This window comes from Lagenorhynchus albirostris, chromosome 4 (assembly GCF_949774975.1).
Source record: "Lagenorhynchus albirostris chromosome 4, mLagAlb1.1, whole genome shotgun sequence".
NCBI classification, from domain to species: Eukaryota; Metazoa; Chordata; class Mammalia; order Artiodactyla; family Delphinidae; genus Lagenorhynchus; species Lagenorhynchus albirostris.
In genome coordinates, this window is record NC_083098.1 from 19,304,787 (window position 1) to 19,323,766 (window position 18,980).

An 18,980-nucleotide genomic window follows, 5' to 3' on the forward strand; every position below is an offset into this window, starting at 1 on the left:
ACCACTGCGCCACCAGGGAAGCCCAAGTGTTCTACTTTTGAATCTCAGCTTCACCACTGATTAGTTCTGTGACCATGAACAAATTATTTAACTTCTCTGATCCCCAGAAGACTCTTCAGTAGGTTTTCACATTAGCCACCTGATAAGCTTTACCACAGGAATTAAAGGAAACAGCATTTTAAAAAAAATAACTGACACTAAGCAGGTCACATCATAAAGACAAATTTAATTTTAATCCAAATGGGTCAAATTTAAAGAGAAGCAAAAAGAATGGTAAAGTGTTTCTAAAATAGAAACAGGTAGGTCTATGATGACTGAAGATGGTTTGCCATCACCCGGCCATTTCATCCTATTATCCCTTTCTTAACAGTCTAGACCAGATTCCATCATAAATAGCAACAAGTAACATATAATGAATTCTCCAGAATGCCATATCCTGAGATAAATGCATAAAAAGGTTTCTTGCATGACAACACAAGGGTCAATGCATGTCAATCAACTAAGGGTGACCTATAGACAAACATCACATCTAGCTGCTACACTATTGCCCTGACTACAAGTAACATGGCTTTTTCTCACACTCACTACTTTCATTTATGAAAATCTCTGGATAGCAGCTGGGGACAGCAGTTCAGGAGGAAAGTAATATCTTGAATACATGCCAAATAATCAAAAGCAAACTATCACTTCTGGTTCCATCTCTTCACAGGACAGGAGTTCAAATAAGAACAGATGGTACCTTTATTATCTATAACATAATTACATAATCATTTAAAAATATACATTATTGGAGACAATTCCATCATTCCAGAAATAAATCCAATCATTCACAAAACCTCACCGTTGGAAACCTTATACAGAGGAAAAGTGCATAACTTCACAATACACAGTTTAGCATAAGAGTGACAGGGAAAAATTATTTTAGATAGTGGATATACAGTAAGCGATTCATGCACGTTTCCATTTTTTAAAGAATATGTAGAAAAAATGACACATCAAATCTCACTTATATCCATTCCAATTGAATTCTAATCAAATGTTGTCACTAAATGGGACTCCAAGGGGCATGACTCTCTTCCATAAGTACAAACTCTAAAGCCTGGAATGTACTGCAAATATGCTGGCCTCCCTCTTCAGTTAAAGAAAGAACAAATAGTAAAATGAGTTCAGGAGTCGTACTTTCCAGGGGAACTCTCAAAAGAAGCACTCTATGTTATTAATCTTCTACTCTACAATTTCACTCTTAAGACACAAGTTAAAGCCACGTTTTTTAAAAAAGTAACCAAGCATGTTTCTTACATATTTTTCATACTGTTCATATATGGAATGAATGGGACGCTTAGTCACTGGTTATTTTACTTAAGATATTCCTATCTGAATACAGACTTACCTGATATGTTTCTTTTACTAATAACATTCAAATTATCTATGCATGCAATAATAAACACTAAGCATAATCATACCATGGTATCAATTTCCTTAAAAGGTAAAGCTTATTTCAGGCAAGGTCTGGCTCAAGGATTAAAATAAACACACACAGCAGGAAAGCTGTAACGTATATTCTGTTTCTTCAAGCCATGAAACATATATTTATTTATACATATATACTTATAAATAAAAAAACAAGAACTGTCAATGAAATGCCCTAGTTGTACTGCGCTCTAAGAATTAAGGTTATTCAATTTTTTCTTCTATGTGTTAATGAACACCTTTAAACAACCACCAAAAAAAAAAAAATCATATTTGAAATCCAAGGTTCACAAAAATGTCACAGGGGGAAAAAAGGAGAGGAAAAGAAAATATGAACCTAAGATGATTCCAGCAGGGAAGAAAATTTCCCACATACAAAGGTATTAGCCGTGAAGCAAGGGAAAGCCAGAGGCCTCAGTATGAAATTGGAGCTCCCTGAATTCACACTCAGGGCATCAAGGCAGGGTGCTCCATCTTTCGTTCCAGCTGAGCCTGTGACCTACAGCAATTTTACCTGCAAGACTTCCCACAGTCAGTCCAACCAGGTGTAGCTCGATCAGAAATGTGTTTAGCAATCATATGAACAAAGAAATGAATTTCTCTAATCACCTGCCTCAGAGAAGCATTAAAATTCTCAATCTGAATCATCACCCTTTTAACTAATTACAACATTGGTTTAAAAGTGCAACTAGGCTAGTTCTCAGCATTCGCCATAGTACAGGATGGTTACAAGTGGTAAACGAAAAATTCTGATCTCAGAACGATTCGCATTTGCATCTAAAATGCTACGATGAAACCACATAACTCCCTCCTCAAAATGTTTCATGTGACGTCTCCTTGAAGTGGCTTTCACTTTAGCTATGTGTGGCTTCCTTTATTTGCTTTAGTGACAAAAATATGAACATGAATATAAAGAAGCAAAGACTCTAAAACAAAGGCCAACAGTAGATACCACAGCCAGCACTAGATTTTTTTTTTCATGGTTTTAACCTAGAGGAAAAACTCAAGGTCCAATAAAAATACCTTCTTTATGTAACTCACAGTTAGCACTCTTTTTATGTTTTAGATTAGTTTGTCTTATAACACAATGATAGGGTCAGCGGTGCCAAAGTAAAGCCTGGTTAACAGTCCCATTGTTTGTGAACCTCAGCTACATATTTCTAAAAAGGAAGCCGATATACTTGCCCCATTAGAAAGCTACATTTTTCTCCCACAGGAAAGGCTAATGGTGTTCCACTAAAGTGATTTCCAGCAGTAACAATATTTTACATAAAAACAAATCCCTAATAAACTCTATTTTCTATCAATTCATTGATACCAACTAATGAATGTGGCCTTGAGTATACTTGAGCTTAGTGTCATGGTGGTAAAAGTCCAGGATCTAGAGTCCAAACACCTGCTCCACCACTCACTCGCTCGCATGACCTTGGAAGGGTACTGAATCTCCCCTAGTCTCAGGGTGATTAGAAGGCTAGAGCTAGGTAATGCATGTGCAGGGCATATACATTAATGTTATTAACATTTTTAGAATACAAAGCTCGTGTGTGTGTGTGTGTGTGTGTGTGTGTGTGTGTGTGTATTCACTTTACTATCTATTTACTTTGAGAGAGATCCTATGGAGAAACAAAGTAGCTGACAAGTTAACAAGTGTTCTCTTCAAATATAATCAGGTGAAATAACATATTACAAGACATATGCCATTAATAAACACACCAACTCCCTAACCATTATCGATGGAAAATTCATTCCTTCCACTCCCTGAAATGACAAAAGATTAAAGAAGTCTCAAGGCAGGCAAAGGCACTGGAAAATTGTTTTTAATTTATCATTCTAAAGTACAGCTATAGAAAAACACATCAATTAGGTAAGGAAAAGGTCAAGGACAACGATTACTCAAGCACCTCCCTTTTTTTCTTTTTTTAAACAGAAGCCACAAGTTTTTAATTAACACAGGTGGGATTTTTTCCCATGTTATATATGCAGAACCTAAAATAAAGATTTGTGAACTCACTCATCCACACTGACTGGCTCCAAAAATTCATTTGGTTGCCAAGCTTAAATAAAGGCCTAGGCAAATCTACTAAGGACATAAATTGGGGCAAATAACTAGAAAGAAGAGGTAAAAGAATCCATATGTTTAAATAAAAGATCTAAAAAGCCTAGAAGCTCATATTATATTATTAGCACAAGCTAATGCTTGTGCTTAGAAGTGTGTAAAATAATTACAGAATCCAGAGTAAAGGAGACCTGGCTTATACGTTTACATGAAAATGCCTGGGGAGATGGATAAGGAAGTCAGGGATTCCATAAGTCAAGCGTACTAGAAAAAGCAATCCAACCTGGGCTACGTTAATAAAAAGTATGATATTGGAGGAGAAAAAAAGCAAGTACTGCTATCACTACGTTTTCGTGATGATCAGATATAGCTTTTCCAGTCAATTCGTTTGCTGGAGAGATAAAAACAAAGATTAATTATGTGCCAGTCATCATGCTAAGCCTGGGGAGATGAAGTGAATAGAGGCTTGTCCTGGAAGATTTCACAGTTAAAGAGAAAGTTGTGTTGCAAATGTTTGTGATACCCTGTGTGTACCAAGTACAAGAGGAAGCACAGGCAGCTATGCCTGAGGGGATCAGCAAAGTAAGTTTTACACAGAAGAAGGACACAGTAATGAGCAAGAGTGTTCCATGCAGAGGAACAACAAACAGAAAACCATAGAAGGTATCATTGGGATTTTTAAGTTGTTCAGTTTAGTTCCATCAACTTTATATAGACCAAATAGCCCCATGCATGCAGAATACACATGTAAATAAAAAATGTTCTCCCTGCTCCCAAGAACTTATATTGTAATAAACTGAAGACACTTAAAGTAAGTTCAGCACAATGTGACGTACTCTATATATACTGTAAATATTTTTGATATTCAGGCAGTAAGGGTCAAATCCTATAATATAAAGAATTCCTAAAATTCAGTCAGAAAAAGATCACCAAAAATGGGATTAGCTGAATCAGATGTTCATTTTTAAACGATCACTCTAATGATAATGAATGTTAGAGAGGGGACAAGTTTGAAAACAAAGAGACTAATGTTGGGAGGATACTGCTGCACTGGGTGAAGTATTTAAAAGATCTCAACTGAAGGACAGATTTAATTAACTGGACAGATGGTAGTCACATTGCGCCCAGGATAGAAAACACAGGAGAACAAACACCCCACTTTACTTTCACCATATCCATCCGCAGCAACTGCTGCATATACGGTTTGAGAGAAAGATCCAGACAAAAGACTAGATAGCAGATACAGATGTGTTAATCATCAGCCTATAAGCAGAAGTAAATCCTATGAGTGTAAGGAGGTGAAACTGCCTGGAAGAACTTGTAAAGGGATAAAAGAACATTTAGGATTCAATCCAGACGAGCTGACAAGTCAGAAAAAGGGGAAATCCAAGAAAGACAATGAGGACAATGTTTCTGGAAGAAAGAGGTGGCCCACCATGTCAAATATCACAGAGACCAGCAACTGGACAGTCATTGGTGACCTTTGCCATACTGTTTCAGAGGAATGGTAGAGGCCCCCAAACTACAATGGATTTGACAGTGGGTAGGAGGTGACAACGTATATGCTTTAATGCAGGTTAATTCTAGAAGAAGAACGCTGCGCTTTCAAGGGAGCTGTCCAACAATAAAATAACAATACCTAACAGCTACCAAGGGCTCTTTTTGAGCAGGCAGTAGGGAAGGCATTTCACATACAATTCCTCTCCTGGCTGCCACCACCTTCAAAATCAGTATTACTGTTTCCACTTTTCAGTTAAGAAAAATTGGGTTCGGGATGATTACATAACTTCCCCATGAACACACAGCTGGCACATGGGGAAAGGAGGATTGAAATGCAGGTTCTGTCAAACCATAAACCAGCACTCTTGCCACACTCTGATGCTGCCTCCCCATCACTGGAAATTAGGGGGGGCAGGGGGTTAGTAACCATTTTACAGGAAGGTCTTTTTTTTCTTTTTTGGAAGATAGCTAACTAGTTGACTTTAAAAGTCACTTCCACCTTCAACAGCCCATGATTCTCGCATATACTTTGCTCACAGGTAGCTGTAATAGCTACAGAATTTCAGATCTAAATGCTCATCACTCCTTTTGCAGCACTTTTTATGCCATCTTCACTTTAAAATAAGCCCACATCCTAACAATGTGCCTATCATGCTACACACAGAGAAAATTAATATCGGTTCCATTTATTTTTGCCAAAAAATGAAAGTACAGTCTCTGAAGACAGTCACTTCCGTTTCCGCACTCCACAGCATGCTGCATCTTCTGTTATTAAAGTAATTATAACTTATATTGTGATTTGCTTTCGCACCTCACACTGGACAGTAACCTTCAGAGACTGTCTACTTTATTGTAAGCTCTGAGAACATAGCACAGAGCCAGGAAGCAGGGGGCACTAAAACTCTGATGCATGCATGCATGGACAGAACGGAAGAATGGATGGAGAGATGGATGGTGTGGTAAGTGAAGGAAATAATATTTTTTAACAGCTATTTTACACTTGATAATGGATTATTTAATCTATTTACCAACTGGGGGATATTACAATGATATACTTGAAGGAGGCAGTATGGAAAATCGAGTGGTACAAGAGGCATGGGATATGGATTTAAAGAGAAATGAACGTTCACTCACAAAAAGACTCCTAAAATACAGGATTTTTCCTGGATTCAATACCACCCAAAGGCAAAAAAACAACAACAAAAAAAACAACTAGTCAATTCACTAAATTATTTTTTAAAGATCAGTTACTTTCAAAACCTCTATCAAGAAGGCCAATCTTACCCTAAATAAGTAATTTATAATGGAATTTCAGGTGTGACCCCCTAGGAGATGTTCGAGGAGAGAAAGTTTCATAAGGAACTTTGAAATCACCCCGAAAGTGCCTACCTATATGTTTCAAGATCTATTCAATCTACAGATCTGGCTAGCAAAGGTCTGTTCTCTACTCTCAAGTCTCAGACTTTTTTTTCTCTCAAGATGCATATGACATGACATTCACTTGCACAGAACACTAGCATGAGTGAATCCAGGTTCTAATAAACTATCCTCAAAAATGCTCACGGAAATGAAGGCAAACACGGCCACAGCTCACAAGAATGTCTGATTTCCACTGTGATTAAAGGCATATCGGTAAGATCAAGAGGACTGCAAGCTATGCAAATACCCACCATGACAGCTGCAGCTCGCATCCTCTCCCGCATGAGGAAACACATCAGGATGAAGTGAAAGTAGCATTTTAAGGCTGAACTTGAATCCACCCTAGTTTATATATAGATATTTTAAAATAAGTCATTTGCAAACTTCTGTATGTCGTTATCAGTAGCTGTTAATACCTCACAGCTGAGTGTAACACAGAACTGTGTTGTGACACTGCAGTTGGAAGCCACTGGCCTCTTTTAGGCCTCGGTGAAACTTAAACTAGTTATCAGATTACGATCGGACTGGCTGGGTTAGCCAGTTTCAATGGCCTTAGGAGCTGTTTATCAACAACTATTAAAGACAGAGTGTGCCAGAAGTTAGAGCAGGCAGAAGAGGCAGGTTTGGGCTCTGGTCAAGTCGGGTGCTGAGGCGCCTTCATGGTGTGATCTGAAAAGTAAACAAGGAACTTGGCCTGTCCTCAATTACCCCACTAAACCACCGTGGTGTCAGGCTATCACACTGTCTTTAGTACTCGCCTGTATTACAAATAAAAGCAAGCAAAATACAAACAATGCCTACAGAAGTCACTGGTAAAATGCATTTGCTAGCCAGGTTTTCTGGAAAGCTCCTAGTTACAGAGCAGATTAGGTATTCGATACCTTAAAGCTGCAGATGCAGCAGGACTGGGAGAAGATACAATTGAAGGAAAATTCAGTAGGAAGGGCACGAGAAGTAAGAGCATCCCGACTCTGGGGGTCCTCACCCAGAAAAGGGACATCATGGGATGGATGCTAGACTGGGCCCCCCAAGTGGAGGACTTGCGTTCCAGGAAGTTTAAAGGTTAGCACAAGAACAGTGAAGCAACCGAGCCCATGGTGCTGGAGGTTCCACAGAAGGAAGGAAGCCAAGATGAACCTTTGCCCACTTCCCCAGTTTCAAGAGACCCTGACAACCTGATGTGGTTTTCCAAGAAGGCTACTGGGATGGGGAAAAGCCCAGAAACCATGACATGTGGGAAAAAGCTAGAAGAGTTAAGAACAGGGAAGCTGTTTTTAGTATCAAATAAGCTCTCTTGCAAAAGAAAAGGTTCATTTCATCGAACTCTGTAGGGCAATGCAAGGAACAACAAACATGTATGTCAGAGCATCAGACTGAGGTCAAACATTAGGAAACATCCTGACGGGCAGAAATGGCCAGGATAGAGCAGGAGATCTTAAGAATTCGGGAGCTCCTTCTCACTAGCTATGTTCACAGGCAGTGGAAAACTATCCCTCAGCGAGTCTGGACAGGCGTTCCACACTGGGGATAGCCTGAGCTAGATTTCTGGGGCGCTGTCCCATTCTAGGAGTCCGATTTGTTCATTGTGGTTAGGGTCAGACTTGAGCAAGTGTAAGAGATAAAAGGTTTCCCACATAAACTCCGATCCCTCTCACCAGTTCACAATCAGAGGACTGGCTCCAGGCTGGACAGGAGTTAGATTTCCAAGGTTTCTTCTAGCTTCAAATTTTCATAATTTTAGTCTCAGATTTACACCCAAATAAATGAGGATCATGTATTCTCTCTATTCAGAAGATCCCCACAATGCATTCCAGGGTTAAATGTCCTTGACTGGTTATAAAAAATAAAAAATAAAAAAATCACCTAAATCCCTAATGCTTCCGAACAGTGTTTTCTCTTATCCACTTGACAGTGGTGACGGATAACATCTGAGTGTGATCCGCTGTAGAAAGAGACTTTTTAATATGTTAAATCTACAGTTTAATCACCACTCAACCTTTTCTTTTTAAGACTGAAGAATCTCTCAGTTCCTGTCACAATTTAAAATCCTTTAGTCACTCGGAGGGGACCTCTTTTTTTCCCCCCCAACATATTCCAAATTTTCTACATCTGTTTCTAGAAGTGCATGTGCAGTGAGACACAGCACTCATGTAGAATTCTGACTAGAGGTGAAGACAAGAGCGATTCCCCCCCGGCTGCTAAACGCAGATCGGCTGCTAAACGCAGAAGGTTGACAATGATGAGATTTTTATGTAGGAATATAGTTTCCCTAGTCTTCAGCTCCTTGAAGGAAAAGTATTTCTGTGCTAGGGAGACATTAAATCCTGGCTCATAAACCAGAGCTGGGAAAGCCCTGGCTGGCCTGCTTTAACGGGGAGCCATATGACCAAGTCTGGGCTCGTGCAGATCCATCTGTGGTTCTCTGTGACAGCCATCAGAGCAGGCAGCTCACCATGCTGCCTCCCTGTTGCCTCCCTGATCCCAGGGCCATGCTTTCCTCAAAGCATTCACCATGCAGCTATGCCATCAGGAGAGCGGACTCACAAGCAGCCTGTAGTCCCGGCCTGAAGACTTTGTAGTATTATGACACAGACACCTCATATTTGGGCCTGCAGTACGTTTTACATCTCTGTTTTGGTTCCTACACGTATTAACCTTTATTCATTTGGATTTGCGCGTTTCTCGAGGTAAGCAATATGATTGTGAAGTGGACTCTGGGTCTCCCAGATGCCTGTCACAATAGCTCACCCCACAGCCTGGGATCATCTCCAATCTTCCTGAGGAAAAAAAGCATCACCTAACTTTGAGTAAATCGACGTATACACCCTTTGACACTGACTCACTGAAAGCTAAGCACTCCCTGGGTAAGCCACTATTGCCAGTTATGCTTCCGCAGGCTGGCTATTAGGCAAAAAACATACAACCCCAATTATAAAACAGAGTATTTCAAAACTCATGTGAAAAACACCTTCTCCAGGACGGGCACTTACAAATCAAGAAACTCCTCACGTTTGTGAGCCACCCATGATTTAAGATCCACAAAATTTCAAAACAGAAAAGAATGCTATAATTTAAAATTTTAAATCCCTCTTATCCTTTATCTATTATTTCATTCATTTAACAATCGTGTATCAAATGCCTGTTCTAGGGTAGGCCCTGTGCTAGGGCTAAAGATACAAAGATAAGTGGAACCAACACCCAGTCTCCTGGGCTCTCCACTTCTGGGGAGGAGAGGCAGTCAGGTAAACAGATCATCACAGCAACATGCTCTATTCAAGGTGTCCGCTGTGAGACTGAAGAGACTGTGTCCCTTCACTCCAATGAGTGAGGGTATCAGGAGATGTGGGTCCCAGAGGAGGTGACATTTGAACTAAAGCTGTAATATAATGAGAATTAAATGATGAGAACTGTTATCATGCCAATAGTCAGACCCACACAGAGAAGGTATGCATGTACTTTAATTTATTACCATTAAATATACATAGCAGACCAACAATGCCAGGTTTAATAATAAAAAGAAATTTAATTCTTTTATAAAAAGCAAAAAAAATTATACCACAAACTTGAAGCCCTGACTCAGGTTCTGTCATTTTAAGAGAATATACTGTGCTTTTAATTTAATTTGATAAAATGGCATAGCTCACAAGATGTTTAAAACCAAATGTCAATGGATGGCTTAAAGCCCACTTAGGAGAACATAAGGAGTCAGCAGAGTTGGTGCCACCTTTTTTAACTTCTCACGGCCCCTGTATCTTCCCACTAGATAGCCTCCAGTGACACTGTGGGGGCAGAGAAGGGCAGGAGCTTATGCTGGAGAAGGCTGCATTTCTGGATTACAAAAGCTTTACAGAAAATGATGAATTGAGACGTAAACAAAGGAAGAGAATTTTGCTTTGTTTTGGTTTCGATTTTTCGTGTTTTGTTTTTCGTCATGAGATTTGCCAGGTCATTGTTCTCTTCAAGTTCAAGTCTGGACAATAGTTAAAACATATAAATCACCCAATAAATCAAACACTGAATGATTAACATATCTTTTCTCACTCGTCAAAAATTGATCGGCCTAAGGAGAAATACAACAGAAACTGAAAGAAAGCTTTCAGGTTCAAGTTAATATGCTAGGTTGAAAAGGATTTAGCCTTTTAAACTCAGCTGGCATAAAGCCAGTCCAAATGACCAAACAACAAAACTGCCCTCAATCTGTGTCACCTTCGTAATGCCTTCTTCTCATACTCCATTCCCTGATGTCGCTGGAGAAGGCAGCATTCCAATTAACCGGGCAGTCACCATATAGAGCCATCTACAGAGAATCGAAATTTATATAACGCACTCAAAATAAACATATAATGTGTCTCCATTTATGGCTTCAGGAGACACGTGATAATTGTGCATTGCCCAAATCATTCAACAAGAATTTATTTAGTGCCCAAAGTGCAAGGCATTGAGCTAGGCACTATTAGCTAGGCACTGTATTTCCCAAACTAAAAGTTTGAATACACATTTTAACAAATCATTTTATGTAACTTCCAAGTAAATGCAGCAATCTTGGGAGATACAGTTTAGACACTGACATACTAAAATTTCCAAAACATTCCAATACTACACAGAGACAACTGAACATTTTAAATCAGAAGTAGCTGCTCCTCCCAAAAAGAAAAACTGGAGCTATACAGTCACTGTAGAAAGAGACTCTTTAACTCTTAGAATCCTGGGGCTGATGGGAAATTTTTTTTAAATTTAGCTCCATATGAATAAAATATTCTCTCTGAACATCAACCATCATTCTTCGGGTTTCACAACTATAGAAAGTATCTGAAATTGACAAACATTGAAAGGTGGTATGTCATAATCTGGAGGCAGCTGTTAACGTAAATCTTTGGTAATTGACTTGTTTGTTTTGCTCTTTTGCAGAGACATGCAGAATTTCCAGCTGTAAGGGATGGAAGTTCAAAGAAAGTCAGAGAGACCACCTTTTAAAATAGAGTTGAATATATTTTGCTGTGAGGCAAAAGCACAGACTAGGGAAATAAAAAGAAAAACACAAAGTTCTATTCCTCTCTATGATGGTCTCAAAAGGAATCCATCCAATTCCAAAAACATATAGCATTTTAATAACTGATAACTGCTTCCTCAGAGTTTGTTTTTTTTTTTAAATACCTGCATGTGCACTTGTGAAATGGATTTGAGATTCCAGCAATAGGTCTAAGCCCTCAAGTTGATAGTCCACCTGCTTTAAGCCATTATTCACAATCCCTAACCGTGGAGGAATATGAAATTTTTAATTTGATTTCTTATATGAAATATAATGGATGGCTTATCAATGAATACAGGAGATGGAAATATTATAAAATAAAATGGGTTCAAAATGCAAAGAATATTAAAGACAGTTTACAAACTGAAACCCTGTTTCAGTCTACATCATTCCTACCTGATGACTGTATTTTAAAAAAGGAGTAGATCGCCTAAGAAACACTGGCTCCTGGGCTTCCCTGGTGGCGCAGTGGTTGAGAGTCCGCCTGCCTATGCAGGGGACACGGGTTCACACCCAGGTCCGGGAGGATCTCACATGCCGCAGAGCGGCTGGGCCGGTGAGCCATGGCTGCTGAGCCTGTGCGTCCCGAGCCTGTGCGTCCCGAGCCTGTGCTCCGCAACGGGAGAGGCCACAGCAGTGAGAGGCCCGCGTACCGCAAAAAAAAAAAAAAAAAGAAACACTGGCTCCTATTTTCTAGAGCTTTCCCTAGAAATTAACAAAATCCTCAAACCAGAGTAACAATATGGGCCATTATCTGTAGTTCAGACAAACAGTCTTACAATAACACCTTTCAAAATAAAAGTAAATAAAACTCCTTACCAGGAGTGTACGCTATTTCTATTTCTGCGTATATATTGATATGAATAGAAAACACTGTTTAACAGTTTTCCTTTAGTAAACTTCATGCCAAGATCAAACCAGATTTACCATCAGACTTTAAATTTCTGCTAAATATAAAGATATAAAAGCTTCCCCTAATAAAACTATTTTATATAGCCAGTAATTCAATAAAGAAAATTTCAAAACAAAATGTGATATCCTAAATATTACTAAAAGAAGTGACAGTTTCAAACAGATGCTCAAGAGAGAAGAGCATCTTTGCCAAAGGGAAGAATTTGCTTACACTCACCTCCATTCTAGTCCCACCTGTGACCAACCATTCTATCTATTCTGGCTCCATTTCTTCAACCATAAAATAAATGTCACATGAGCTACCACTGTAGACCCAAGGCATTCATGAATTTCAATATTAATGGTCCTGACTATTCTTGAGTGACCCTGAAAACACATTAACATGCTGTCATTTGTAATTCTGTGTCAGCAGTGACTGAATTGCCATTCCCAGGTGAGTGGACCAAGGGTAACCTTCCAGGCTCTCAACTCCCATTTGATGATCTTCTGGTTCTCACAAGTGAGTGGCGAGTACAACTGCTGCCCATTTACACAGAGGACAAGTAGCCTGTGATGTTATTAACACGTAACAGTGGAATTATAGGAAGCTGGGACTCAAAATCTCACTGTATTCCTCTTGAACATCAGGAGAATGCTACACTAGAAAGGTGCTGAAAAAATTAACAAAATGATTTTTTCATATCATTTAACTGGATTTGCTAAAAGGAGACTATGTCTAGAAAAATGCTGTTTTCCAATGAGGTCACTCTAAGTGGATTCTTTATTTGGTTTCATAATTAGTTTCAACTTTACACATGGCTGACACAAAAAAGATAAGGAAAAGCAGAAGAGGCCAATTATAAAAGCTATAAACGCATACTATGTCAGTCATATTTCATATCTCTAAAATTACAAATAAAAGCACATCATAAAGAAACAAACAGATCTTAAAAGGCATATTTTGAAAGTAATCTAAACAAATGTCAGAGTAAACCTCTAACTAGAGCCTAAGGTGTTACTTTTTTCACATTTTAACTTGTTCTTTAAAGCAGAGGTTCTTCCCACAGTTCCCAAAACACTATTATTTTTTAAACGTTAATTCTTCTAACTGATGGCACTGGAATTTCCCTGAATCCCAGCTGCAACTGTTGCCTTAAGCCTTAAGTTTACAGAATGTTTTGAAAACAATGCACTTGTGTTATATTTACTTTATAGTGGAAATCCTGAAAGGATTAAGGAAGAGATCAATCTAATTTGCAATTAACAGCATTAATTTGCATGCGTTCACTAAGTCCTGAAAAGAATTTGTTCTCTTTTGAAGGATATTCACCATGCCCAAATCGTGTTGCTTATAGTATTAATTAGATTAGCAGTCAGTCGGTCCCCTTTCTTCACATCCAGTGCTGATGTAAACTTCAGCCACCAAACAATGACATTTAGTCAAAGTTTCAATTAATGACACTGAATTAATGCAGTTTTAATATACTCAAATGGAAAACCAGATACATGGAAAAGCTCAACTGATGGTAACAAACATCAGTAAAATAAATTCACAATGAGCTCTTCTTGACACACTGCAAAGAAATGGTGTTATTTAATATTCCATTTCAAGATCCAAACATGACAGTTATCACTGATGTACCATATTTTTGTTTTCTTTAATTAAGTAGTATTACCAGCCTCATTCAGCTAGAAACACTAGTGGCTTGAATCCCTATTTACTTAACATTTTACTTAGCTACAATCGTCTTGCTTATAAGATCCTAGATAGCTTTCCAGAATTTCTCTATGTGTACTTTGTCTACACAAATACTATATAAGCTGACAATACACAGAAGGACAGCTCCTTTTTTTGCATTCCCAAGAGTTAAAAGCAATCTGACATAAAGCACAAGGGTCCCCTAACTAGAGCTTTTGAGAAATTCCCCAAAACACTTCCCAGGAAGTGTTTAGAGATATTACCCTCAACAACCTACCATGGTATCTGGAATTTCTACCATTTGGGTTAAGGTAAAAGGCCCATTACAAAATACCTGGAGATGGGAAGAGAGGTAGGGGAAGAGATTTAACAAAGCAGCAGACTTGTCACATACAGTTCAATTTCCTCCAAGTGTTTAACTGTCATATAAGCAAAGTTCTACAGCCCAGCCTGTAGGGAATGTTAGGGCCACATGAAGAAGAGTTAAAGACAGGAACAGGCAGGGAGACATGAAGGGAAGCCAGAGTTTGGAACAAGGCCCGTGGAGCACCACTTAAGAGAAAAAAACAGACTATGGGTTGTATTAAGGGAGGAGAGGGGGAAATAGTTATTCTTCTATTTATTGACTTCTGTCTTTTGCCTTATAATTATACAATGTTTCTTTTTAAAAATATAAAACAGTAAATGGATCAAACTATTCTGCTTTCCAACAAATGGCACTACCAAGATGTTTTCTCTGAATTGTTTTTCTTTCCATTGTTTTTATGCAAGAACAGACAAAATGAAACAGCCCAAGTTTTGCTAGATGAAGTAACTTTCTGACGTTATCTAAACGAATGCTTTTCCTCTCCAGTGCTGCCATGCCCTTCCATTTTTAAGGTTTAAAAACTGACCAGGGTCTGTGAACACACTCAAGAAGATGCTGAAAATCTGAAAAACTACAGTCAGTCGAGACTAAAACTCAACCTGCCTACCTTTCTAAAGTTGCATTCTGGAAATACAAATCAAGAAAGCTGTCACATCATCGCATTACTACAAACAAAACCACAAGCACAGCTTTATATGTAAACAGCAGTTTGTTATACAACAAAAGCCAGATCACACTAATGAAGATAACTGTAAACAAACGCCATGGCCGCAGTAATAATGATCCGAATTCTTCTTACTTCTACTTGCGAGTCAATGTTATCTGTACTTTATAAAGTGAAAGAATACTTAAGGAGCACAAAAATTTCACTTGCCTAGTTTAAAAACATGAGTCAATCTCAGACCACTGAGATAAAAGTTCTAACAAAATTTAGAGTAAAGTCATGGTTTCATGGCTTCGTGAACTATGTCTTATTGAATTTTTGTAAATGTGAAAAATCGTTTGGTAACCTGTATTCCATTCTGCAAACATGTACTTCCTACTCATTAAGCATACACATATGTTTTCACGTGGAAATGCTATGTCATAGAAGACTGATAATCAAAATAGATTATCATCTCAAATGATGGTAAAAATCATATGTATGACAAAATGTCAAATCCAACTTTCAATAATGCCTCTTAAGCCAACCATATAAAGTCTATAAGAAAGCATAAGAGGAACAGCAGTAGTATATCCACCTTAACATCAGGATTCATCATAAAACCTTTTCTATAAACAAAATTTCACATTTAAAATTTCACATCAAGATCCCTATCAAAATATATGCAAAATTAACTTTTCCTATTTTGAATCTATTACATCCAACTGCATTTCAGTTCTGCAAAAATAAGTAAACCAAATTTTTTTGAATTATCGGTGGTCATGTGTATGTATAATGAAAAGCCATTTATGATAGTATGTATATAATACAGTACTGTAAAAAGGCAAGACAAAATAGCCATGGAATGGTTCAATGGGCTCTTTCACATCAACGGGTAAAGACATCAAGCCAGAACGTATGAACAATTATTTTCACATTCTTCACTTGATGATAATTTTACATTTACATTAAGAAGCCACACTCTGCGATTTAAAACAGAGAACTGACCTTATGTGTACACATGAGTGTTTTCTAATTGCTGACACATTTACTGCTATCATTTTAACTGTAAGCTTTACATCAAGTGTTTTGAAAAAAGGTAATCTCAACATACAGATTGGCGTTACACCTAAACTTCACACCTTAGGGAGATATTTGTTATTCTCTGATATTTCAGCAAAAGGTCTTAATTTTTGAAAATGTCAACAGAGGCCCTTAACACAAAACATAGTTCTTCTGAATGAATGTGAATTGACTGTTTACATGAAAATCCATGCCTGCAGAAAGAATAGCTGTGCATCAATAGACCTATTTCAAGTCATTTTTTTAGAGATATTACCTCCTTATTTTGATGGGTCTGTGAATACTGCACTGAAGCAGGAATGATTCTAATAGAACCAAAACAAGAGAAGAGAGAAGACACACATACACACACTCACACGCACATTACTTTAAAAAAAAACTGAGCAAACCTGAGTGAAGCAATGAATAGTTCCGAAGCCCCATAAGGACTTATGCATCATGCATGGTCTTCAGACTACTGGGTTACTTCACCTAACTGCCGACTTCATTGCCTTGCACTCTACTTGCATGCTCAGGCCACATTAGATACTATCTCTGTTCGGCACAAAACACACAGGCGTATGTATACACACACACACTTTCTCTCTACACCGTCCAGCGCTGTTTCCAATTCCAGAGGCCCGCTCTGCGCGTAGCCCGTGCCCATCCCTACTCTGCTCCGCGTCCTGACTCCAGGAACGTAGGGATACTACATTTAGGGATACTACTTAATCCTGGTGTATCTGCTCTGCGGCCTCATCCTTCCAGGATTCACAGGATGGTTCCACCCCCACTCCATCACGGAATACAACGGAGTCGGCGGATTCCCTGGTGCGAAAGAGGAGACCACTACCTGTCCCCTTCCTCACCCCACGCATCCCGGCTTCTCTTCGCCAGAAACCCCAGGGCCCTCGCCGCCAGGAGTCTGTGATCCCGGGGGGCGGGAGAAGAGCCAATGACAGGAATCAAATAGCCCGTTAACAAGCGGGTGCCAGGGGCACGGAAGAAGTGAGCGGGGTGAGGTTACCACCGGGGAGGTGTGCTCCAGCAGGGCACCCTTCAAGAGCAATGACAGCTCGGCGGGGGCAGGCTGGGGGCGGCGAGGGAGGCTGGGGAACCGCTTTCCGTGTCTCTCTCAGGGCCTGCGGGGGAATCCCGGGGCGGCAGCGGCTGGGCTCTCGGGTCGTTCCCCGCCTCCCACGCCCCCTGCGCGTCCCCTCCGCCACCCCCTCCCTGCGGCCGCCCCCGCCCCGCGCGGAAGGAAGCGCCGGGCTCCCCCCACGCTCTCCCGCTCTCTCGCGAGTCCTGTGCGGGCCCTTTCAGAGGGAAGGGAAGAGGGAGGGGGCGCGGAGGGAATTGCTGCAATGGAGCGCCGAAAGAACCCTGCCCGAGCGAGGCAGGCGGTGGAAAGCCACGGCCACATAAAAATGCCATATTAATTTCTGAAAAGCCATAAATCACCCCTCCCTCTGCAAAAGAAAACCATAAACCCGATCCCATGCAAGACTGCGAGCAGCCACCCACTTCCTATTTCTGTCACAGCAGCTACACCCTGCCAGCAACCACCCCCCGGGCGCCCCCTCCCGCCACCCCCACCGCCAACCCCGCCACCGCCTCCCCTCGGCTCAGCCATTTGCCAACTGACGCCCCCGTTACATAAAAATGCCCCAAGGGGGGCCGGGTGGGAAGCCTGGAGAAGGGCGCGCGAGGGAGGGGGGTTCGAGGGTTGCACAATATCCTAGAAGGTCCGTGGCTGGAGCCGGGAGAAAACCCGGGGTTGGGGGAGGGGAGGTGAGCCGCCCGGCGCCTGCGGCACACTGTGCACCCGGGCGACCGCGGCGCGCCGCTTACCTTTCACCACCCTGTCGGTCGTCGACAACTTGGGATCAATTGCCTTGGGCTCGGACATCTCCGGCCGCCGGGGGACAGCGACGCGCTGCTCGTCCGTCCTACTGCACACCCCGACCGGACCGGCGGGCCAGACACTCAACGCCGCCGCCGCGCTGCAAACCGCTTGGCTGGAGGTCTGGGCTCTGAGCTGGCTTGAAAGTTACTGCCTTCTCCGCGCGTCCCTCCTCCTCCTTCGCCGCTGCCGCCTTCACTCCTCCTCCGCCGCCGCCGCCAGCCCCGCCGACTCTGCTCCGGGCTGCGCGTGTGTGGTGGTTATTTATTTATTTTCTAAGCACGCCTCTCGGTTCTTCTTTTATTCTTGGGGGAAGGGGGATGGGGAGGGGAAGTGCACACACGAGCACCCACCCCGGCACGGAGATCGGGCACCGCGGAATGGAGCCCCACGCGCGCACACTGCCGGGATTAAGACCGATCACATGGGGAGGGCCGGGGGCGAGGGAGGAGAGGCAGGGCCGCCGATGTCAGTGCCACCAGCCGCGCCTCAGCGTCCCCGGCGGCGGAGAGGCGGCCGCCGCTGCTGCTGCTGCTGCTGCTGCTGCCGCCGCTGCCGCTGCTGCCGCTGCCACTGCTTCCCCACACAGAGCACCGCCGCTGAAAGGCGGCCGCCGGAGACGTCCCGCCGCCGCTCTCGGCCGTGCTCGCCTCTGCCTCCCCGCGCTGCTCCTTCACTCACACAGGCACAGCCGCGGAGCTCGGCAGACACAGTCCCTGGCGCAACCTACCCTCCGCCACCGCCGCCGCCGCCGCCGCCGCCGCCGCCGCCGCCGCCGCCGCCACCACCGCTCCCGCCTCCGCCTCCTCCCCTTCCTCCTCCCGGCCCCCGCCTCTAGCTCTTCGGCAGCCTCCTCCTCCCCGCGGAGCCCGCCCCCTACTCCCCCGACGTTGGAGTTGCGGGCGCTCACTGGCTAGTGTGCGCGTCACTCACTGCCAGCG

The 18,980-nt window shown here is 41.7% G+C and overlaps 1 protein-coding gene across 3 annotated transcripts in view; it reads right to left on the reverse strand.

Moving 5' to 3' along the window:
- PPP3CA (protein phosphatase 3 catalytic subunit alpha) overlaps positions 1 to 18,790 on the reverse strand; it is a 299,312-nt gene extending 280,522 nt beyond the window's left edge. For 2 of the 3 annotated variants that reach the window (XM_060147635.1, XM_060147633.1), the window contains exon 1: positions 17,988 to 18,790. In XM_060147635.1, the coding sequence (XP_060003618.1) occupies positions 17,988 to 18,045 (58 nt within the window). In that variant the 5' untranslated portion in view covers positions 18,046 to 18,790. The remainder of the gene's footprint in view (positions 1 to 17,987) is intronic. The other variant, XM_060147634.1, reaches the window with a different exon arrangement.
- Between the last annotated feature and the right edge of the window lie 190 nt (positions 18,791 to 18,980).